The sequence below is a fragment of the Octodon degus genome, unplaced genomic scaffold (genome assembly GCF_000260255.1).
Source record: "Octodon degus isolate 3935 unplaced genomic scaffold, OctDeg1.0 scaffold00025, whole genome shotgun sequence".
Taxonomy (NCBI): Eukaryota; Metazoa; Chordata; class Mammalia; order Rodentia; family Octodontidae; genus Octodon; species Octodon degus.
In genome coordinates, this window is record NW_004524601.1 from 1,874,723 (window position 1) to 1,898,730 (window position 24,008).

At 51.4% G+C, this 24,008-nt stretch overlaps 1 protein-coding gene across 1 annotated transcript in view; it reads left to right on the forward strand.

Moving 5' to 3' along the window:
- The window catches only part of Satb2 (SATB homeobox 2), an 88,069-nt gene extending 69,399 nt beyond the window's left edge, over window positions 1-18,670 (forward strand). Inside the window, exon 9 of the mRNA XM_023712327.1 lies at window positions 17,637-18,670. Coding sequence (XP_023568095.1) covers window positions 17,637-18,098 — 462 coding nt within the window. The 3' untranslated portion in view covers window positions 18,099-18,670. The remainder of the gene's footprint in view (window positions 1-17,636) is intronic.
- Window positions 18,671-24,008: the final 5,338 nt, after the last annotated feature.

Consider the following 24,008-nt stretch of genomic DNA (forward strand, 5'->3'; position numbering starts at 1 on the left):
GAAGGAAAGAAGGAAAGGACAGGTGTTTTGGGACTGCTGACCGACATTGCAGCCCGCCGGGCTGTGAGACATTACAGCAAGCACTGAAGTGGCGGTTGTTCCTGCTCTCTCTGCTTCACATGTGCCTTCAGTTTAGATTTAGCCTTTCACATTTGGGATTCATCTGCGGTCTTCCCATGTGTGATGTCCAGGACCAGCGAGTGGTTGGGTCCATTTTACGGAATGATTGAGCACACTGAGTCCCTCGTCTGTCGTTGCCGAGTGCCGGGTCCCCGGAGCAGATGTGACCAGTCCAGTAGGAAAGCAGCGAACAGCTGGTTGCAGCAGAAGTTCCTGTCCGGATGTGGCCCACGGGGCTGGGACAGGGCTCCCCAAGATGAGAAGTCAGTTGTTCATTGTAAAAGTACTCTAAATCCCAGTGGTAAATCCATGACCCAGAGATACACACCTAGGGGTGTGGGCAGGCCTTCCTGTTTCTGTGCAGAGCTCAACAGCAACAGTGGGCAGAGGCCAGCACACACGAGCACGTGCAGCTTCTCCGTGCGAACGGCCTGGAGTGCAGCTGTGTTGCGGGCTTGGTGGCTCAGGTCAAGGGTGCACTAGGAAGTGTGTTGTAGATGGGAGGCACACACTGGGTCAGTGCTGGGCTTGCACCTTGTGTCCTTGGGAATGGAAGGGGTCCACACGGGGTGGCAGCACACAGCCTGGTCACCTGCAGCATGTGTCCTGTCACGTGAAGACACTGGCGAGGCTCTGCTCTGCCTTCCACCAGAATGGCTGCGTTGTTGGGAGTTCTTCCTGGTTCTTTACTTGCAGAACACCAACAGAGGGAGGCCCTTTGAGTCCGGGAGCACAGGCCAGCATGGCGCTCGGGCGCTTCTGTGCCCCTGGTGTGTCCAGCAGCGTGGTCCCTATGTCCCATGAGCACGGTGCTGTCCCCTCACTCAGAACGCGTGGGCAGTGGCTCCCGCTCTGCCCTGCCCTCTGCATCGGCAGCGTTTCAGAGACTAGTGTGAAGTGTCTCAGCCCAGGTGGGAAAGGAGCGCGCTGTGTGAGTCCCAGAGCCTCAAACCTCAGATCAAGCATGTGATGTTAATAAACAGCTTGAGTGAGAGAGCGCCAAAATCGCATTATTTATTCGGAAAGTTGTGAGTCTCGGTTTGTGGCCGTTGTTCGGTGCTGGGCTTGTTGTTTTGTTTTCCCCCACCCTCACACTTCACCTGCTGCCCTTCCTAATGTTTTGAATTAAAATCTGCAGACAGGCTTGCTGGGTGCATGTATAACTTCGAGAGGGTGTGGGATGTCACAGCCAGATGTGACCCCGGTGTCAGAGACCGAAGGTGCGGAGTCCTGGCCTCCAGTAGGTTCCTTGATCCCTCGTCCTTGTAGCACATCCTGGGTAACAGCGTGCCACAGATAACTGCATTCTTACAAACACCAGAGCAAATCATTTGAACACACGCAGGCACACACACACACACACACACACACACACACACACACACAGTGTGTTCCAGCCAGCCCAGCCTTGCGGTCCCCCAGCTTTCATGCCTTATGGCTCATGTTTTCTTTGTTTGCTTCTAAAATGTTATCATTAATAATAGGTTTGTTCTGAGGTCAGCCTCCAAAAAGAAGATAGCAAGGAAGACCCGCTTTTCCTGTTGCCCCAAGCCAAACATTTGTTACCTTTTGCTGTTCGTGCTTTTAATTAAGAAAGTTACGGCAACCACATTTCCATGGAGAGTTTTAAGAGCTTTGGTCATTTTTCAGGTCATTGCTATGTAGAAATGAATGAATTATGTTTGGTGGCAAATCACTGAAGAAATGCTGCCCTTGACTGCCCCGCCGCTGCTCTCGAGCAGGAAACTGGGCCAGTCGCCACCGCTCACCTGCAGCGAGTTCCAGGAAGCACACGCCACCCGGCTGTGCCTTTCTTAACCCTTTGTGACCAAATGCGGTGTTTCATTTTGAAAATGAAACTAATCCCCCTGGGACTTTTGAAACTTTAATAATACACAATAAATAAAAATCATATCTAATAACTCAGCAGTCTCTTCTGGCAGCATCATCTAGATGCCCTGCAACTGGAGAAGCATAAATACTTGTGGCTTCAAAAGCCCCATTTCTATTTGCTAAATAAACTTGGCTGGCTTGAAATTCCTCTGTGGACAGTCATTAATACAATCTACTCTGACAGCATTTAATTAAAGTGCTTTTCTCTATTAAATTCATTAAAAGCCCCCCCCCACACTCCAGGGTGTGACTGCTTCCCAGATGCTGGGGGGCAGGGACCTGGGGGCCTCCTTTAAGGAACTTCTCATCTCTCTGTAACAAGTCCATTACACTCTGTTTAGCGCCTGTTAAGTGCAGCTTAGAGAGAAAGTCAGCTCCAGGACACATCTTCTGTCCCTTCAGCAGTCCCTTAAAGCACAACTGTTAGCTTACTTCATCTGAGCAAGCCTTCTTATCTGCATATTTTTCTTAAACTCTGTCAACACTCAGAGGCCTTTAGACTGGACAGCAATAGAGGCACGATTTCCATACCAGGGCTGGGGAATTTGCATTGGTCTGGAGCAGGTACTTGGCTTGAGCACATTTGCCTGCAGATTCAGGGTGCATGCGTGTAGCCGGCCCGTATTAATAGGTTATTGACACTTTAATGTCTTGGCACCTACTTAGCCCATGAAGTATAATAACCAGGAAACTGTCTGATACGAAAGCAGTCAATAGCGTTCTCAATCAAAGCCTTTCAGTTAATTGCTGGTTGACCTTAGAGATTTCCGCCAGGCCACGGAGTTCTCGTTTCAGACCACCAGGGCCGTGTTGGTCTGGGGAGGATATGGCGAGATGATCACTTAATACCCGTTGCTCCGGTCCTTGTTAATTTTTGTTCTTTTTGCCATCTGGATTGCCCTTTGGCTGTCTTTGCACAGAACTTCCCCTTACCAGCCCTACTTTTGGAATATTTCATGAAATCCGTTCTCTTCTCAGAAGTAGAAAGCTGGGCTTCTGGAAGGCTCGCGTGACCGAGTGTTTTAATATGATAATCGAGTTTTGATAGAATTCTCTGGCTCAACGTGGAATTCTAATTCCAGCAGAGACCCTGACAAAGCTGAAAACTGCTCTCAGGAAGGGGCCTTATATAATACCTTAGAAGTGCTGTACCTTAAAACAGAAGCAGCCTTTAATGCCAAAACGCTTTTTGATCTCTGTAAGTATAAATGAGATGGCCTATATTTGGTTTCTAGAGTTTCTATGCATAACTTCCATGATTTATTTAGTTTTAGCTGAGTATTTTTAAAAATAAATTTTGTTAAAGTATAAATAAGCGACACAGGCAGACACGAAGCAGTAAGACAGTTTATAGCTCAACTTTAAACCACTTACTCTGCTCACTTTGATACACGTGGCCTTGGAGCTGCGGAGGCTAACTCCAAGGGGGAGCAAAGTGGATACTCTGAATTAATTGTGTTACTTATCTTCCCTCGTTGGTCCTTCGCACAGGTTAACTTTATTCATGTTGCTCCAAAGAAAACCATATCGGCATGCTGTGTTTGCTTTGGACAGGGCACTGGGCTCTCCGCAGCGCTGTGGGGTGGACATTCTGTCACGTCCACTCGCCAGGAGCCAGGCTCCTCACAGGGTTCCCTCGTGAGACGTGCAGTCCATTTTAAGGAAATACTTTTAACTGTGTAGAGGCTGGTTTTCTTGAAAATTCCCTCTCTGTGTCTCGCATGGATTCTTTCGTTATTTGTTTTGCCTCCAGTGGCTTCCCTCACCATGGGAATTGCCCGCCATAGGCCATAAGGTCCTTTGGTGTAGAAAGATTCCTGCAGGTTGGAGGGGAAGAGACAAGAGAACCGCAGCATAGAACAGTGATGCGCTCCGTGTGTGTCTTTCAACTGTAAGTAATTTTCCACCCAATGATTTTTGGGGGAAATTGAAGAAGCTCACAAGTCACTCTGTAGTGTCATAGCACGTGCAGAGTGCGTGTTTGTGTGTGATAAAGTACTATGAACTTGGCAATTCCGCTTCTCTCAGAGGTAGGTATATTTTAGGTGAATGCTTTTGGGAACTTGCCGTTTTCTTTCATTAGGACACTTCGATGTGCTCTAAGTTTTCAGACTCCAAATTGTCACTATGTGGTCACCAGTGCAAAGTATTGTGGACATTTACTATGTAAGTTTGAGGTTGCAGTTGTTCGTTCAAAGCATGGTACCTTGGCCTTGGAGAGAAAGGGACAAGGACCAATGACAGTGAGCCAGCAGGGGTGGGCACAGAGCAACCCACAAAGGGCATGGGCAGAGGCCCAGTCCTGGCCAGCTGCAGGACCCTCAGGGCAAGAGGGAAGTCCTGTTGCTCAGGTTCTTTGCAAACTTTGCTGTCAGAGGGGCTTTGCAGAACATGGGGCCGACACAGGAGGTGGCGGGTGTGTGGCCTACAGGGACAGGGCCACAGGGTCATCTAGACTTGCTGAGGGCCCCTGGACCCTTTGTGAGATGCTCAGGCAAGCGATGGCAAAGGTCTGAGTCCCAGCGACTGGAGGCCGCACGTGGATGGGAGCATCATCCGAGCCCTTTGGAAGGGGCCCTCCCAGCATGGTGGCCTGGCCAGCAGAGGAGTGCAGTTAGAGAGTGGCAGTCCTGGAGAGTTCTCTGTCTCTACTGTCGCCCACCAGGGTGGGGCCGAACGAGGGCAGTGGAGAGCTTTAATGATTAATTCCCTGCTAATGGCATTTGTGAGTATGTTTGTTTTGTACTGAGTTCTCAGCTATTAAATTAAATCCACCCCTAAGCAAATTCACATTTGAAAGTATAATGACTTGACAGATCCGCTTCTGAGGATGACCTGCCCAGGGTAAGCAAATATGCTGGGGAAAAAGATCGGACTTGTTCTGTGAATGCAGCCTTGAGGATGCGCCTGGGGGTGTAGGACCCTGAGGGTTCTGTGGGAAAAGGAAGGGCCAGTCGCCATGGCCCAGGGATGTAGGAGCCGCACCCTACCCTGGAAGGCACCTGGCTGAGGGATCTCCCTCCTGACAGGCTCGCTGAGTGAAAGCGCCTGCTCCCACCCACAGGGTGGAAGCAGAAGTCATCTTCTTTTGCCCCAGTTTGCAGGTCCTGAGTGAGGCGATCTATGACCAGAATCCCCCTGCAAATGGCCCGCAGTTCCTAAAAGGAACCCTTTAGAACCCCAGCGCCTTAGTTTGGAGCAAGTTCTACCTCACGTCACTTAATTTTTCCACGTTTTTTTTTCTCTTGAAAGAAAGTAACAGTAAGGAGGCTGGCCTCTGAGGAAACCAAAGGAGGCTGCGGACCAAGCGCTGTGCTGCAGAAGGGCTCACGGGGCACCTTTGGAGGGCTGGGCCAGCAGGAATCTCAGCTGTCACACCTAAGCAGGGTGGCCCTGTGCACACTTCGAGGAGAAGCTCTGCTTTGATCATTTGACTTTGTTTACTCAGTTTGGACTTCAGGGCATAAAAAACTATAGTAAGCCAGTGATGTGGTAACGCTGGATATTTTGTCTTTTGCCAGAGCAGTTGATTATAATCCACTGCCTAAGTTTTGCTTTCTATAAAAGGCATATTTCTACTTTTATGTGTTTGATTCACACAAGTGCCATCTTCTTGAGTCCTGTTATTAAGTGGTTACATCCAGAAAGGAAAGAATATGCTGAGGTAGCATGTCACTGGTGGACATCTGACGTTCCCTGACCGGAGCTGTCAGATTACTCCAACCGCGGAGGCTCCAGCTATAAAAATCACAGAAGACGTGGCCTCGAGGCAGCCTCAAAGCAGGCTCCTGGAGCTCCCCCCAAGAGTCTACGCCAAACACCCTCTCTTTACATAATTAAAAGAATCTGAAAAGCAACGATGTCACTAGTGCCATTGTTGTTTTTGATTTTAAAAGTCAAATTTCAGCATTTACAAACCAAGCAGCACAGGCATGGTAAACTTGTCTTCGCTTGCACCGCATCTTTGCCCAGTGAAGAAAGGCCACCCTATGTGAGCGAGGAAGTCAGGGCCACTCTCAGCCTCGACGGGCACCACGCTGCTGTGGTCCTGGCCGTCCGTGAGAGGCGATGAATCCGCAGGTTGGTGCTGTTGTGCTTGGCGCCCGAGCGGTCCAGCCCTTCTCCCTCCTCAGCAAGTCACCCTGGTTATCTTCAGCTCTGTTTAAGAGCTGTGATTTCTGGGATGGGAGCTAGCTCGGCAGTCTAAGTGCCTGCGTGGAAAGTGCGAGGACCTCGGTTCGATCCCCGGTGCTGTCTGCGGTGCCAGCCATGAAACCTGGTGTGGTGGCACATGCCTGTAACGTAAGTGCTTGGGAGGCTGAGACAGGAGGATTTCTACAGGTCTGAGCTGGGTAGCAAGAGCCTGTATCAAATAAGTGAGTAAATAAAATTGGAGAAACAAAAAAGCTGCTATTTCATCCCAGCTGGTGCAGTAGCTGGTCTTTGCTGGGACACAGGCGGTGCTTTGTCTGTGGCGAGGGTCAGTATAGTGTGTGGGGCAGGAGAGGGGAGCTCATGGGGGATGAGCGTGGTGATGCAGATTGGGGCGGCCCGATGCACCCCACTTCCAAGCCTCTCGTCGAGTTTGCCATGCCCGTGGCCTGATCTTGGCCGTGTGGCCCTGAACAATCTGCTCGCCTGTCATCAAGTGACATGGCGGAGGGAGCAGGGCGGTCCTGGGGGCTCCACCGGAGCCTGTGTTTCCCTTCCTGGTGCGCTCCCTGGAGAGGGCACTGCTGCCCTTTGCCCGGCTCTGGCCCACGCTCCAGGGCCTGCCTTTGCCTGCTGGCCTCACCATCTCTCGGTCCACCTTGTGTGTCCAGGAAGCCACTCTCCCTGCCTCCTGTTCACCGCATGCACATGTGGGCCATTCTCAGCAAGATGCATGGCTGGGATGCACGTATGCTGTAGCCGCCATGCACCAGCAGTGCTGGTGTAGTTGTTCTCAATTTATTACTGAAGAGGAAATGATTCAAGCCAAAGGCTGCTTTAAGACCCAAGCTTCCCCAGCACCCAAGTTTATTTTAACAGATTATTGTGTCACAGGGTTGTTATGCTTTTATCTTTGACCAAAGTGCTTATTTTGAGAAACAATTATTAAACTGCATTAAAAACATACACAGTCTTCCAGTAATATCTCAGTTACAATATTAAAGGAAACTCAGACCAGGGCTGGATGAAATTGAACACGGATTTCCATGTCCAACTTCCTGCCACTTGGCTTGTCGGTATTGATCGTTCCTGATGCGCTCTTCTTTTATTGAGTAGTGCTCATTCCCTGTCCTCCCCTCCTCGCCTTTTAAATCCCCTTCCTATAGCTCGATGTGCTAAGAGCAATTGTAGAAGGAAGCCAACTTATATTAAACCTGCCTGAAGTCAAAATGTAATCTAACACCTGTAGTCTGCAGTTTGCCGTCACTTCATGGATACTTTTTTTTAATAACTGATTTCCTGAGTTTTGACCTTAGGATACTGTACATCCCCCAAAAGCAACAAGACTAAACCATAGTTTTAATAAGTCTTCTAATGTTAGGCTGTGAAATTACAACCTCGTATATCCAACTCAAGTAACATCATTTGAAGTTAAAAATAGCGCTGAGTCGAGTATCTGAGAGAGAGTGTGCTTTGCCTGTGAAGCTGAGCGTGAAGCGGAAGTGCATCGGAGTGCACAGGTCGTCTCTGGCCTCGGCCCTTTGTGGCCTGGCGAGGTGACCTGGCCGAGTGCAGCGTCTCTAACAGAAGCGTCTATTTTGAACTTTACAGTAAAGTGTGTGGTTCTACTTAGGAAGGAGGTTGTGGCATGTGCATTTCACATGGAAGTTGTAAGCGTTTTGATCTCATGATCCCTAAAAGCTTTTATTATTGAGGGCCCCAGGACTGTGGTGTGTGTGTCAGTAGGACCACATTAGAAACTCTTACGAATTTAAACATAATTATAGGCAGTTATATATATGATATATTTTATGAAAAACACCTAATGTGATTCTGAAACAAAAGTAGAAGTCTTACACATTCTGGCACATATTTTAATGTTTATTGCCTTTGAAGGCAACTGCATTCTCACAATTGCTTCTGCATCTAATATTGTATATAGTTTGTTCGAAGCCAATACAGAAAATCAAACTTTAGGCAGACAGGCAGACATACTATTGGAAAAAGAAGGAATATTTTAGTAGATTGTCCAGATAATTGTGAAATTCTTCCTTGCTTTTATAGCAAAACTGTACAAGTGGCAGCTTCTTAAAGGTTGATTGCCATGTGATTTTTTTTTTTTTTTTTAAAGATACTGTGCGGTTCAGGCTGTCCTTGAGCTCACTTTGTAGCCCAGGCTGGTCTTTTTTGGCAGAACTGGGGATTGAACTCAATCAGGCTTGCCAGGCAAGTGCTTATTCTACTGAGCTATCTCCCCAGCCCAAAACGCTTTTTATTTTTTATTTTATTTATTTATTTTTTGTGGTACCAGGGATAGAACTCAGGACCTTACACTTGCCAGGCAGGTGCTTATGCCGCTGAGCTATACCCTTGGCCCTCTGAAAGTATTTTTGATGGCATAGACTTATTGTTACAATTCAGTGGGGAGGCCACACTTTGAGAGCCACTGTTGCTGAGGACACCAGACTGTGCGTGCAGACTCTCCTGGAGTGGAATTAAGACCTGAAGGCCTGGTGGTACGTGCCCAACCCTCCAGAGGCGACTCCCAGGAGGTAGGGCCACGTCAGGAACACAGACGTGTGTCCTTGTCTGTCGACACTCCTGTTTGTGGACCTGTGGCTCAGTGGGGCAAAGGACGGACTTGGGATGTGCTGCTGACTTTTGTTGCGAGCACACCGGGCATGCATGGACGTCGCACTGCTGTATGCTCTTCGCATCCGTAAGTGGTAGGCAGCTCTTACTGCAGTGCTCCCAGGAAGGCTTAAATTCCTAGCATGCATCACTTCGGCTAATCCTCTTAGTACTACGTGGAGACTCCTAATACAGCACACACCAGCTCAGAGTCGGGGATGGCTGTGGCTCCGGCGTGGAGCTGGCTTGGGAACTGGAGCTTCCTAACTCTCAACCCCCGCACTTCCGCTCTGTGCGTGTCACCATCTACGCCATGGGGCCATGCAGAACCCTAGAGCTGCGGAAAGCACAGACGTGAGCAGGCAGCTTGCTAACAGGGAGGCACGCCTCCGAGTGCTCGCAGGAGCCGTGGAATTGAGTCCTGTAGTCAGCGGCAGCTTCTTTGCTTGTGTAACGCTCACTCAAAAGGAGTAAGAGTAAGCAGAGCTAGTTGTGCTGAACAGGATGACAGCTGGTCTGACAGCGGAGCGCTCGGGGCAGGCCCAGTGTGGCCAGGCTACCAGGAGGGTCCCTGGCAGTCTTAGGTAGTCGGATTTCTCTGTTGAGATTTTGAGTCAAAATTAATAGTCTTTAATGCTGGTTGTGAACCAGAGTAGCTCTTTAGGGTGCGGGGCTAAGTTGTTGACACTGAAATCACATGATGTCACATACGTAGTAATTTGCCTAAATCACAGTGGGCATCCGCATCTGCGTCTGCTGACCAAGCTCTAGATGAGTGAGGCCTAAGCACTTTCAACCAGGGGTTCCTTTTCTCAGAAGTTTTAGTGGAAGAAAGCCCTTTTGTTGAGCCAAATGTTCTCTACTGTGTTGTCATAGAGGAGGTAAAATGAAACACGTCCCAGTTGTTCTGGCACTGGCCAGGCGCAGGGTGGTGTAGATGCGCTGTGCCTGTGCCCTCTTCTCCCACGCTGCCTTCCTGGCCTGGCAGGCCGTGTGAGGCTCCCGGCTTCTCAGGGCACCTTGCAGAGAGGCCATGGGCACCTGGGGCACTGCTCTAACCTGTTAGCGTGTGGGACCCACCGCCCCATGCGGCCACCTCCTTCGTAATTCCTCATTTTCTCTGTATAAAAAGGACCACAAAGTCGTGGCATGTTATAAGTAATCCAGCTCGCCCCATAATGATACAGTGAATTATATACTTTCCTAAACTTAATCATTCGAGATCTTACTTCCTTCCCTGCAGGCAAGAGCCATTCCATGTTACACATGGCTCACAGCTGGTTCTCATTGAGGCCTTCAGAATCTATTTGAATGCTCGGAGCTTTAAGAAGAGCGGCTTTATCTTTCTTAGTCAGCTTTTGTCATGGTACCGTGAGGTCCTTTTGTTTTCATGATTTTCGTCTTGAAGGCAGAAAAACATGTGTCCATATTATAACTCTGCTTGTGACTAGGAAGGGAACTCTTGGTTTTATTTTGGAGTTGATGTCTCTTTCGAGCCTATTTACGAGTTCTCTTTCTGCACTGCTGTCTGGTGTCCCTTTGTGCACACATGCGTCCTCTCAGCCAGAGAGATGCTGGCAGATCAGAACGAAAGCAGTCACTCAACTCTGCTCTCGTTCACACCCCGCTCACGGCTAGCGCACAATTCCTGACCGCTGGGTGCAGCGCGCCTCCATGAGCAGCCGTGTAGTTAACCGGCCCGCCTGCTGTGGAGTGCCCCAAACGCTGCCTGAGAAGAGGTAGCTTCACAGCGTGACCTCCAGGCCAGCTGTTTCACACCTGTAGCTTTCAGGTGTGCATGTACCTCTGTTGGTCCGATGAGGATCTGGCTGTGTGCCCCACTCGGCCTCAGGACGCTGAGTGCTTCGTCCTCTCTGGAGTAACCATAGTGGCTTCCCGCTTTACGCTCTTCTGACTGGGCCCGACCTCGGGACCACAGCGCAGCTCGAGGGCTACCTGTCTTCGTGCCGTGGCCTGCACTGCCTGGCCGTGTTTGTCCAGCATGGGGTCTCCAGCCGCTCACCCTGCCGCGGTGGGACCAAGGTCCTGGGCCGTGTTCCCAGGCACAGGGCTGAGGTTTTCGCATAGGTTTTTTATTTTTTTATGTATTTAGTACTGGGTGTTCAGGGACTCACTACACGGATTGGACTCATAGTGATCCTCCTGTTTGCAGCCTCTCAAGCACTGGGATTACAGGCACATGCATCACCACACCCGGTCCCAATCATGTCTCAGCACATCCTGGGGCAGGGCCAGCACAGCATGCCAGGGATCGAACCCAAGAAGGTGCTCTAGTCTGCTGAGCTGTCGGCCTGCCCCCCCCCATAGGTTTTAACTGATGTTTCTGCCAGTGGCCTCAGGAAGCCAGCAGCCAGCATGTGCCCGCACTCCAGCTCTTCAGTCTCAGATGCCGGGCACTCCTGGTGCTTCCCGCTGGGCACTGTCACCCTGGCCTGCACAGGGCCCGTGTCCCGCCTTCCCCTGCCCAGCGCTGCTCCTCCCCACACCGGTCCTCCCTCCCGCACGGCTCCGTCATTGCTCAGGGCACCTGTTGCCACCTGATAGTTTATTTATGGTCTGTGTCTGCTCTGGAGACGTCATTCCGTTTGTCTCCATGATTCTGCTCCTGGAAGACAGGAGGGCGGAATGGGAAACTGTGGCTTTCACGTCAGACAGTCTGCTCTGGCGAGTTTAGCTGTGAACCTTCAGCAAGTGGCCAGTTCAGTTTCCTCATCACAGAGGTGGAGGAACACATTGCAGCAGCGCCGTGTGCAGTCTGCTCAGTGCCTGGAGGCCAGTGCTTGCCTCGAGAAGGCCCGCGCCAGTGCCAGCTCCTCCGGTGCTGTTACCACTGTTACCGACATCACTCTGGTGTTGCACTGCTGCAAGCCCTTATTGTCACATTGAAAAGTCAGCAGCAGTATGAAAGAGGTTTCCAAATCAGCCTTCCTTGACTCTTTTCATAGAAATGACCAAAAGTGAATTTATTAACTAGGTTAAAAGTTGAGTGTGATAGAGAGAAACCCAAGCCACGAGTGGTGTGAGCTGATGGTCTTAGTGTGCCACAGGGAATGGCTGACCTTTACAGAGACCATGTAGTTTAGTTATTTTAGGAAATCTGGAGGAGCAAGGGCACACCCGCGGCGAGGCCCACCCACACGGTGTGCACAGGCAGCGCACACCTCCACCACGCAGTCTTGTAACCAGCGCTCAGCCAACAGGAGGAGCATCTGCGCTGTCCCCGCTGGCGGTTTCCTGCGCCTGTCCCTTTCGCCCACCACGAGGGTGACCTTTGTGCTGACACTCATCACTGTCGCTGCTTCCTGTTCTTTCCCACCCTCACCTGATTCTTGGCTTTTCCTCTTTGTGACCTTGATCTGAGGGGCACCGTGTGGTGGTTACTGCCCCGCCTCTGGCCCGGTCACTCAGCCGCAGCAGGTGTGTGCTCGTGTCCGTGCGGCACACAGCGCTGCTCGGCTTTCCCGCTGCTCTGTTACGTAAGTTGAACACCACAGTCCATTCTGCTGCCAAGACACCCTGCCAGTGCTTCCAGCTGGGGAGTTTAGAAGAAAAGCTCTGTGAAGATGCCCTCGGGGGATGCAAGCCCCTGGTCCCAGATTTATACAGTGTGTGTGTGGCTTTCAAGCAGGGGCATTTTGCCCTTGATCATGACAAGGGAAAAGGGTGAAACTGGAGTCTAGAGACTTGGACAGTTTTACATTAGTTGCTGGGAGGAGGGGTGCAGCATATGTCGTCTGGGTTCAAGAGGCGTGAGTAGGAGAGCATGCCTCCACTCATGGGCAGGGTGCTCCCCCTCTCAGCGGAAGCAAATGTGGGTTCTCTGACTTAAAAATTAATTAGCCAGAAATAGGTGTCTGTGTTGTCATAGGAGTCTGGGTACTCTGCTCACCTGATCATCCTGCGGGAGTTGGCGGTGAGGCCCTCGGGGCTCTCGCTAGACAGAGACCACGCTCAGCTCCTCCAAGCTAACAAAGAGGGAGATGAGAGCGTGTGCTGAGAAATTCAGCCAGAAACCCGCATTCAGGTCGGGGATGTAGCTCAGCAGTAGAGTGCCTGCCCAGCAAGCACAGGGTCCTAAGGTCAGTTCTTGGTGCGAAACAAAATAAGACAAAACAAAATGGAAAGAAAAGAAACAAGGGGCTGGGGAGAGAGCTCAGTAGAATAACCCTTGCCAGGGTCCTAAGTTCAGTCTCCAGTTCTGCAAAAAAAGAAAACCGAGTTCAGCTAAATGGGAGCTCAGGGTCCTGTTCTGTGAGGAAGAGGCTAAGAAGCTGACAGGATTTACCCTGTGAGAACTAGAAAACGATGGCTCCGTGGGGCTGCAGAAGAGCACTCAGAGTGATGCTGCTCTCTTGGAAGACCATCCCTTGAACGGTAGGTGCTTAATGCTGCACTTAGAGAAAGCATCCAGAATAGGAGGGATTCTCAGCTATTCCCCAGAGAGAAAATCAGGCCCCTCTTAGCTCAGTGTTGTCTAGGGACAGTAACTCTCTGCCTGGAGGGGTCAACATTTTGGCGGACTAAAGGTAGTTGCAACAGGTAATCTAGGGAATCATTTAATCTCAGATATTACATATATAAAATATACAGTGATCCGCACATAAATATCGTGGAGTCTTGGACTGTGACTTGCTCTGTGAGTGATCGTGAGGCCAGCACATCTAACAAAGTTTAACCTGACAAACAGGTGCGCCTGGCAGCATGAGCCACAGCCCACCACCCATGCCGAGGGGAGGCCTAGCGCGGGAAGGTGCAGGCGCTAGAGAACCCCGGCCGTCTCGATAGCTTGTGAGCGCTAGGGTGGGCGCAGCAATGGCCATTTCGTTGTCCTGTATTTTGCTTGCTCTTTATTAAACAATGCTAGCATTGTCACTTAACCTTCATGCAGATAATGTCCTGTGGGCCAGCTTGCTGTCATAGGTTACCTGAACAGAAACAACATTTGTCACTTCGTGTAGACTTTTCTCTTGGTGTCTCTCATCTGGAGAAATGTCTTCTAGCCCGCGTGTTCTCAGACGGCTCGCAGCCGCAGTCCAGAGGCTTGCCTGAGCAGCAGTGGACTTCTAGTTCATCGCTGATCCAAGTAGCCTTCAGGAGGAACCATAGGATTACATTTTTCTTAATCCAAAAAACTTTTTAAGTTGCTGGCACCAAATACTCGTTCAGCGTGTGGCAGCTCCTCCCGTGCGCCTGTGCCATGTGCTGGGTTCTAAGTGAGGGAGCAGAAGTCGTCCACCGGGCCATGGAGAGCAAATGCGATCGTGCAGAAAGATTATAGGAACTTCAAAGTATAGCTTTGGAAAACCTCTTTAAATCTAAGCAGTGCACAATGGAAAACCCCTAAAGAACCAATCTAATTATTCAATTAAATGGAACCGTTCTGCTGACTTCTACTACAGAAGGCGAGCGTAATTTAGAAAATGGGGCATTTTAATTCTCTTTTGTTTTCCAATTAACGCAATTGCTCTGATGGGGATGCCCGCGGATCCTGCACCCCCCCAACTCTGCCCCTCTCCAGAGGCAGATCCTCACCTGTGGACCCAGAGCTGGCTGTCCACAGGCTCACGGTGCCATGCTGGCGGCCTGGGCGGGGAGCCCGCGCCCCTTCCCTGGCAGAGTTAGGGTGCAGGAGGAAGCAGCCCTCGCTTCGCCGCAGCCCACACTCACGGGCTTCTCTTCCCTGGGCGTGTTGAAGGGAGTGCTAAGAGCGCCGCTGCCATAGTTGGCCAGCGGCTCTGGCTCCCACACGGCTGTTTGTGGTCCTCTGTTTTGGGTTCTTTCTGCCACCAGCCACCAGCTTGCTGTGTGTGACACATATTCTACTCATTTTGGATGACTACTTGAACAATTTACGTCTTTTCCGTGTGCTGTTTCTTTATTTCACGTGCCCCAAAATTTGTTAAATTATCTATGGAGGCTGATGTTCTCACATTGTGGGAAGGTATGCTGTCCTCGGAGGGCCCTCCAGCCTGCAGAGAATGTGGGGATTTCGTTCTTCTTTTTCTTTGACTGCTTCCTTGGGTGCCATGTGCGAGCTTGGAAGCCACGGGTCCCACGGGCAGTGTGCGCTGCTGGAGGCAGGGTGGGCAGTGCTGGGAACAGTGGCTTAGTGGAGCAAGATGTGCTTTCTCCCGCCTTGATTAGCACGGTCCTTCCTGATTGCTGGAGGACGTTTGATTTGTGATTCTCCTAGGAAAAGGGCTGCGCAAACACAGAAGACGGTAGAAAAAAGCCGGGATTTTGAAAAGTGAAGCCACTCTTCTAGAAGGTCTTAGGAGGATTAGGGAGCCAGGTGGGGCTGAGCCAGGATGCGTGGTTCCTAGGTAGGCTGTGGGGCCTGGTGGGCAAGGTGTGAACAGCGCCCAGCTGGCCAGGCGCCTTGCCAGGGCTGTTCGTGGTCGCCCCGCCACATCCTTGTCACATAGGCCTGTGGGGGCCTGTGGGGGATGGGCCAGGCCCCTCTGTCTCCTGGCAGCTCTCTCTAGCCCGGCGGCAGAAGTCACTGAGCTATGTTAGAGCAGGACCTTGTCTCACACCCAGCGGCAGCGGCTAAGGTTGTGACAAGAACCAAGCAGGCTTTGCCACATTGGGTTTTTGTTGTTTGTTTTTAAATTAATTTTATTGAGAAAGAAATAGCAACGAGACAGTTTCAAAACAGGTTAGTAGGACAGTTACAATAATTATTACATGGCCTATTCTTGTCTTCATAGTAGTTATTATTAGTACAAGGTGCAGACATGATATCTTGTCTAAACACTATTAATATACATCTTTCTTCTCATTGAACTAAGAGAAAGTAGCTGTATATCCTACTTTGTATATATAGATTACAGCATATACATATATATATATATATATATATATATATATGATCTTTTTTCACTACAAAATGGTCCTTCATTTCTATCCCCCTTTTCTGTTTAGTTTTGTCAGAGATGGGTATTCCATTGCCATTCAAATATTGTAGATGTGTGAATTCAGCAAAATAATCCAATGTAGTCCAGTAGTCCATAATGGTAGTGGGTTATCCACAGAAATGGCAGTGTCAGAAGTTGTTGCCTTGACCCTTTTCCAGCTTAGCATATTAATATACTTTTCTGCTGGATGGTTAAGACTGAGAAAAAGCAAGACCTATATAACAAAAAATGTAACTTTTGTATCTGTCAAGGTCAGTCAAATCCCCTCAGGATTTACCCTGGAACCCTGTATAGCAGTTTGTAGATCTTTTGTCAGTGTCAGCCATGTGGATGAGTCACGGCCATTGCTTGACCAATGTGCTCTCTGTGAAGCCTGAGAGAATGTTTTCTCTCCATGTGACTCTCCTTAGGCACACTCTGCATCATCGATGACTTTCCTCCGTGGCTTCATAATCTCCTTATACAGAAATTTTGGGACACCACTGAGTTACAGGATGTTACAGTACAGGTTCTCTTATGTCCTGAGTCCTCACTGACCTTGAAGGGCTAGGGCCAAAATGTTGGCTGTCCTTGTAGCCCCTCTTTTTCTCTAATTTTTGGTTTGTAAGCTTAAGCTGTTAACCCTCCAGAAGAGAAGCTTAATGATATTATTACCCTATAATATAGGCTTGAGCTTAACCTCACTATCTGTCTGAATATCAGACACCTTAGACATAACATGGAACAGGTATTTTGCATCATTCATTGATATGCTAAACTTTTTTTTTTTTTAATGAGAAGGGTCTAGGTAGAAATAAAGGAGAACTTACTTAACTTACAACTGGAAGACCTAGATGTGAAGAGGCAGAAATTAGGAGGTCTGCAAAACTAGTGGATTGGCTATAGCGATACTTGGAATGTCCAGCTGAGTATGACAGTTATTTAAAATTAATAATTAAGGGCCGACCAAATGGCTCAGTGGATTAAAGCACCTGCAAGCAGGCACAGGGGCTGGGGATTTGATCCCCGGTCCTGCTGTGCTAGCCCCACCCCGGGGTAAGCTGGCAATGGAGACTGGGCGTGGTGGTATGTAGCCTATAATCCCAGCTCTTGGGAGGCTGTAAGTAGGCAAATCACTACGAGTCTGATCTAGTAGTGAGACCCTGAATACCCTATAGACCCTCCCCTAAAAATACAAATAAATAAATAAATTAATTAATTAAATTCATAATTAAAGAAACAGTGACAGCCTGGAATTACTTTGAAGATTTTTGTATTTTTTGAAACCTTGTTTAAAGATCAGAATCAGAGCTAATGCAAAGCAAGCTCACTCCTGATGCTGTGGAGGATTGGCTGGTGGCGACGTTGCAGTCTCCCAGGCATGGGCTCTGAGCTGGAGGTGGCCAGCTGCCCGGCCTTCTGTGGCACCACCTGGAGCGAGTGAGCTAGGAGGGCAGGGGGCCTGCCGAGCCCGGAGCAGTCGCCCTGTGCTGCCCTGAGTAGCTGGGCCCGAGACCCTGCTCCTCCTGTAACCGTGCCCTGAAGCCACCCTGAGGCTCCGGAGGGCGGCTCCTCGCCTCCTCCCACAGAGACGAGTGATGGCCGAGGGCCCAGCCCAGGAGAAGAGCCCATCCACGCCCTCCCTGGCCCTGTCAGGCCTTCGCCTGCAGAGAGGCAGTGGAGCGTGGTGTGGCTCATGGGGTGGACACTGCAGAAAGATGACCTGGGGCCAGGAGTGTGTGTGCCTGCAGCCAGGACCCAGAACGCCCTGTGTTTGTAGCTGAGAGTCCTACTTGCCTGAGCCTGGCTTTCTGAGCGGCTGGGGCATCATCACAGGGCTGGACAGGTACCACCATTGGAGGGCTGATGACATGTGGAAGGTAAACTGAGTCACGTGTCGGCCATGTCCCCTTCTGTCCCCAGGTGCTCCACCGACAGCAGTCCCAGCCTACCAAGGAGAGCTCCCCACCCCGGGAAGAGGCACCACCTGCGCCGCCCCCGGTCGATGACAGCTGTGCCAAAAAGCCCCGCTCACGCACCAAGATCTCCCTGGAGGCCCTGGGCATCCTGCAGAGCTTCATTCATGACGTGGGGCTGTATCCCGACCAGGAGGCCATCCACACGCTGTCGGCCCAGCTGGACCTGCCCAAGCACACCATCATCAAGTTCTTCCAGAACCAGCGCTACCACGTCAAGCACCACGGCAAGCTCAAGGAGCACCTGGGCTCTGCTGTGGACGTGGCCGAGTACAAGGATGAGGAGCTGCTCACCGAGTCAGAGGAGAATGACAGCGAGGATGGCCCAGAGGAGGTGTACCGGGTGGAGGCCGAGGAGGACAGCAGCGACAGGGCCAAGGCTGCCCCTGCCGAGGGCGACCAGAGATGATGCAGCGGGCACCGCGCCCTCGGGGTCGTCTCTCCCTTCTTCACAGACATCTCCTAGCTTGTTTTACCTTCGTCTTTCTGAGTCTCTTCGATTTTCCTTGCCTGTCACGACATTCCTCCGTTGCGCAGGACATGACTGAGACTGAGTCCAGTCCTTCTGCCTTGTCCAGACATCTGTGGCAGAGGCCTGCAGGGCCCGGAGCCGCTGCCCACCAGCTTGTGGCAGGGCCAGCTGTGCCAGTGGGCCGGGGCGTGGCGCCCACGCGTGTGTCCGTGTGTCTGCAGAGCTCTGTTCCCGCGTGGACAGAGACCTTGGGCCTGTGAGGACAGCCGCGCAGTGAGCTCTATGGAAAGACTTGGCCACATGTTAAAACCACTTCACACGAGTCGCTTCGGCTTTTGATAACCTGCAGCCTGCTCTCAGGGTGGGGTGACGATTTTTTGAACTCCTATTTATTTTTTTTGTGTTTGTCCCTGATTTTTTGTTTAATTCAATGGCTTCCTATCTGGCAGCTCCATGGGTAATTTTAGAGGTATGTATTTAACAAGATAAATCAACACTGCCAAAAAAAAGAAGAAAGCAAGTGAAAACAAATCAGGGCATATTCAAAGGCTACATGTCAAATCGCTCATAAAGACAGTGCGCACCTCAGTGACTCCGCAGCAGACGGCCGCCTCGCCCTCAGTCCCACCTAGGTTCCTGCCTGGTGAGTGGGGTGGAGATGGTGAAGAAAAGTCAGCTCCACGCAGAACTGCCCCGCAGCAGCCAGGCCGCCCGGGGCACGCGCAGTCCACGCCGGGAGCCACAGCTCTGCGAGCAACCACTTCCCTGTGGCTTTAAATCGTAAACTATTAAGCCTGCTCACTTAAAAGTTGTTCTTCGTCGTTGCTGTTTTTGTTTTGTTTTGTTTTTTAAATAGAAAATAGTTCGGGGTATTGTTGAGTTACGAAGAGGCAGCCGCGCGGGCTGCCGGGCTCCCTGTCCCACCCGGCTCCTCGCAACACCCTGGTCCTCCTCTGCACGGCGCTCGCTGCCGCCTGAGCGCGCGTCTCCGGCCTGCCCTGGGCCGCAGCAGGGTGGAACCCTCCCCAGCTCCAGGCGGGGGGCAGTGAGGCAGTTTCGGCAGGGTCACCTGCTTGGCACGAAAGGGAATCGTCCCCCTCCCGCATCCGAAGGCCGGCGGCACTCTGTCCCCCGCCTCTGTCCCCCGCCCTCCGCGGTGCTGGAGGCGACCTTGGCCGGGCTCCCTCGTGGGTGGGTTGTTTTTGAGTCCCGTCTCATGCAACCTTGTCAAAGACCTCATGCAATATCACTTTGAAAGTTATTTTCTGTTTACCACACGAGCATTGTAATATAACTGTTAATACTATTTATATATTTGAAAGGTATAAAGGTAGGAGTTAAAAAACCTCTACGTGTAGATACTAACTCAGACTTACAATATACAGGGAGAAGACACGTTGCAATACAAGCTAAGTCTAGCTGCTCAGTGACCTCTGGAGTTTTTAAAGGGACATTTTCCTGTACTTTTTCCAATAATGACGTTTCAACCTTACCCTGCCATGAGCGTCACGTGTCTGCGGAGGGGCGGCGGCCACCAGGACGGCGCCCTTGCTGTGTGTAGATGCTGCAGCTTCAACCGCAAGTCCGTGGCTGCTGCTTCCCGAGCTCCGAGTTACTGCCCACTCCGTCTTCTCGCGCTGTCGCTGAAGGTCACTGCACACACCCTTAGGAACCGGTTTTGCCAAGCTCTTACCAGGTGGCTCACCGCGCGATGGCATCCGCATTGGGTATCTTTTACACTTCAACCAAAAATTTATTAGGTATTTTTCAACGCTAAGTCTTGCCTTTTATTTTTTAAGTCCACTGCCAAGTTTGCAGTGGTTCTGAGTGAATCTGTGGGCATTTTAGCCTGTGGTCTTGCCAGATCTTTGCGAATTACAATGCATATATGTCTATTTATTCAATATCTGTCATATAATATCTATTTGGAAGAAGAAACTTTCTCTTGTAGTGCCTCTTGACAAAGCACAATTTCCCGCCTTTTTTTTTTGTGAAATGAAAAGAAAAAAACAAATTGTGTTTTATTGCAGTATCAACAATGTGAATAAGGATTAACATATTGTAAATGTTCTTTTTTCCATGTAAATCAACTATCTTTGTTATCACTAAGTGATAATTAATTTTTAACTTATGTGCATTGTTAGGCTGTTAGAATTTTTTGGTTGTTAAAATAAAGCGCATTCAATAAATCTGGCTTTGCTTTTCACTGTGCTCCTGGGTGTCACCGCCTGGATCACGGAAACCTTCGACCAGGACCACGGCAGCCCCCAATACTGGGTGGGGCGGGCGGGGTCTCCTCGCACGTGTGTACCCGCACACGCTCGCATCCCGGGCCGCTCGCCCAGCCGCCCTGCCACACGCAGGAGGGCTCACATGCGCAAAGCAGCATTTATGGGCTCCCTCTTCATTTTGCTAGTGACTGTTTTCTGTTTATAATTAAAAAACCACAAATGACTGCATGTCAGGAAACGTTTGGAGCACACATGTCGGTGGTTAATGGACATAATAGAAGTCTTTTCTATTTAGAGCCGGGCTCCCATAATGTGTGCATAGAGGAATGCCAGAAGGGTTGATGCAGCTGAGAAATGTGCGAAAATGGTCTTTTAGAGAGTACTACGGTGGAAACAATTGCTCAGAGGACTCCGGTCGGGGAGGAGCAAGTGTTGGGCTTCAGAACCAGCAAAGAGAAAGTGAATTAAGAAGTGATTCTGTTTTCTTTTGATGTTGTGACTATTTTCCTGTCTTCTACCTTTCTGCACCTGGCATAACTCTCCTTGCCTTTTCTCTTGGGGGTGAGAGCCCAAAGCCCTGTGACAGTGTCTTGGGGACAGGAGACTAGAGAATGCGGGCCTCTGTAGAAAGGCAGGAGCATGAGTGTGGGGTGACACGGGCCTTGGCTCGGGTGGAGGCTGCCACGGGAGGCCAAAGGATGAGCAGAAAGGCCGACGTGTGCAGTGTGTACACCACACCATGGCACGGCAGAGAGCATCTGACCCGCACCCAACACCGGGCCCTCTGCGTTTCTGAGGTGGTATTTCACTTTGCTTTTGTTTGAGACAAGATCTCACTGCCTCAGACTGACAGTGATCCTCCTGCCTCAGCCTCCTGAGATTGGGAAGATGGTCTTTGGCCCAAGCCTGGGCTGAAGTGGTTTGTGGGGATCAGACCTCATCACAGATAAGCTCCAGAGTGGCCCCCCAGTACTCAGGGAGACAGGAGGCAGCGCTGGTGCTGCCAGGTCCTGCTGTCCAGAAGGTAAAGAGAGATGCCCAGCTCTGCCCTGTGGAAAGTCCTGTGGACGGAGCCCAGAGCTCCCACCTAAGGCTTGGACACACACACACACACACACACACACACACAGAGGATTTGTTTTCCTTCACACTTGCATCCAGTCCGTGAGAGCTGGAAATGAAGGTTCAAAGCTGCCCATGGTTTTGGGGCCGGCCACGTGACACTGTTTCTCCAGAGGCACAGTTGGAGAGCATGGTGGGGCCAGGGCCACGCGGAGAAGGAGCCCAGGGATGGGCCTCCCAGAGGGTGGTCCTGCCACAGCTGGTGAACATTTATAGAGCACACTATGGGCCAGGCCTGGGTGAGGGACGCGGTCCTTAGCGCTGTCCCTGTGGAGCGCTGAACTCAGGAGCACAGATCCAGGGGGAGCAAGTGGGTGGGGACCCTCATGTGTGAGGGGCAAAGACTCGCTCCCCAGCATGTGGGCCCCCGAAGACAGGCTGAGGCGCACAGAAAGACAAGGTAGTGGTGGAACCACTAGATGGAACCCAGACAAGGTTCCATCTACTCCTTACGAGGAAGAAGCCACCGAGCTGTGCTGGCTTCGCGACATGCTGGGAGAGCTGCCGCAGCCCCCGTCTTGCTGGTGCGCTCCTCCTGGGCTTGTCCTGGGCTGCCCTCTCCGTGGCCCACCACGACTGTGGGAGCTCTCACCATCACATCCGCCTTTGCACCAGGAGTGACAAGTCTTTCTCTTTCATGGGCATTTGGACTTCCTCAAGCCCTGTACCTGTGTGAAGGGAGGCTAGTAAATGCTCTTACCTGAGAAAAGGAGTGGATGTTTGGCAGGCAGCACACAGTCCCTGCTGCAGAGAGTGTGGAGCAGGCTGTGGAAGTAGCCCACAAGAGGAGGTCGGTTGAGGGAGCACCTTTTCCTGTGCCCTCCCCTCCCCAGCTCAGTTCTTCCCAGCCAGCCCTCGGGCAGTCAGAGCATGGCTTCTTCCTGGAAGCCCTCCTGGCTCTGCTCTGCCAGGCGTGGTGCACTGTGTGCCTGCCTGGCTCCCGCAGCCCCGGAGACCTCAGCTTGCCATGCGGAGAGGGGCTGGCCACATGACACTGTCTCCCTAGAGGTACAGTGGGAGAATGTGGCAGGGCCAGGGCCACGCAGGAGGGAGCCCAGGGATGGGCCTGCACGCCACACCCCAGAGCCAGTCTCTCAGGCTCAGTGAGCTGCACGAGGTGCTCTCAGGACATTCAATCCTTGTGATTTCCTGGCCTTTCCAAGGGGGCCGACAAACCTTGGAGGAAGGGAAGGGTGCCCGTAGAAAGGTCTTCCGATTCCCCTTACTACTCTCAAGATGTCTGTAGAGTGAAAGACAAAACGACTACTGCCAGACCTCGCAGGCAGCTGGCAGGTGTCTGCCCCCACTCTCCAAGCACACCCTGGGTGTCCCCGGAAGCCTGGCCACTTCCTGCCCTTGAGTCCTGGCCGGGGCCCACGGGCTCTGGTGACTCATGGTGGCAGGCACCCAGACTAAGAAAAGCACTCAAGTTTGAAGCCATGCTGGGTCGCGGTATTTGTGTTTCGATGGCAACTCCATGTCCCTGGTGTATACCATGGGCCTAATGTCTGCTCCCGAATCCGGGCCAGGCAGAACACGGTTTGGAGATGCCTTGAACAACCGTGTCCTACAATGGAAACGTGTGTGGTTGTCACAGCAACTGCCAAGCAGTGGCTGAGCGCTCACCCGAGCTGTTCCCCCACATGAACACGCGGGATCTCAGTGCAGGGAAGCAGCGCTGACCCTCCAGGCCGCCCTGCAGGCGCAGCACGCAAGGGGAGCGGTGCAGCGGCGGAAACCGGTACAGTTACTGGACCCCAAGTGGCCTCGTGTTCAGTGCAGAACCAAAAGGGTTCTGGATGCTTTTATATTCGTTAAAAAGTAAAATTTTTGTTTTCCATAGCCCCTAGGACCCCAGTTCCTGGAAGCCTGAGAGTGACACCAGATTCATTAACTTGTGTCTGAACAGCGGGGTGTTAGGCAGTGAGGGCCCGTGCGTGCGCATTTGCTCCATTTCGAGATCCGCTCTTCACTGTGAAGGGAGAAGGCGAACGCAGACTGCAGCGTTGGTAAGCAGGAATGCTCCCGGCTCTGCGTGGTGGCGGGCACGCGTGCACGCGCACACACACAGATTCAAGCCACAGCCTAGCAGCGATGTGGTGTCACTGCAGATGGACCTGTGGGCTGTTTACAGGGCCGTGGAAAGACACGGTGCCTTCACGCTTAGCCTGCAGTCTGGGGGCGGGGCGGGTGAGCAGGTGGAAGGGGTACAGCCCACCCGGGACGGCTGCGGGTTGCTCTCTTGGAATCATGTCTGTGCCCAGTATCCTGCGTCAGAGGCAGAGAATGAAAGACACGGTGCGACTCGCTGAGAGACAGGGGTTTTGAGGGCTGCGGATTCAATCTCGCTCGGAAATAACAGCTAGGGTCGAAAGCCAAATCTGTGTGGCCTCAGCACGAGGCTTCTCCACCCCTCACACCACATCCTGGGAAGTGCCACAGCCTAGAACACCCTAGAAAGGCTGTGCACACAAAGCTTCCACTGATTGCCCAG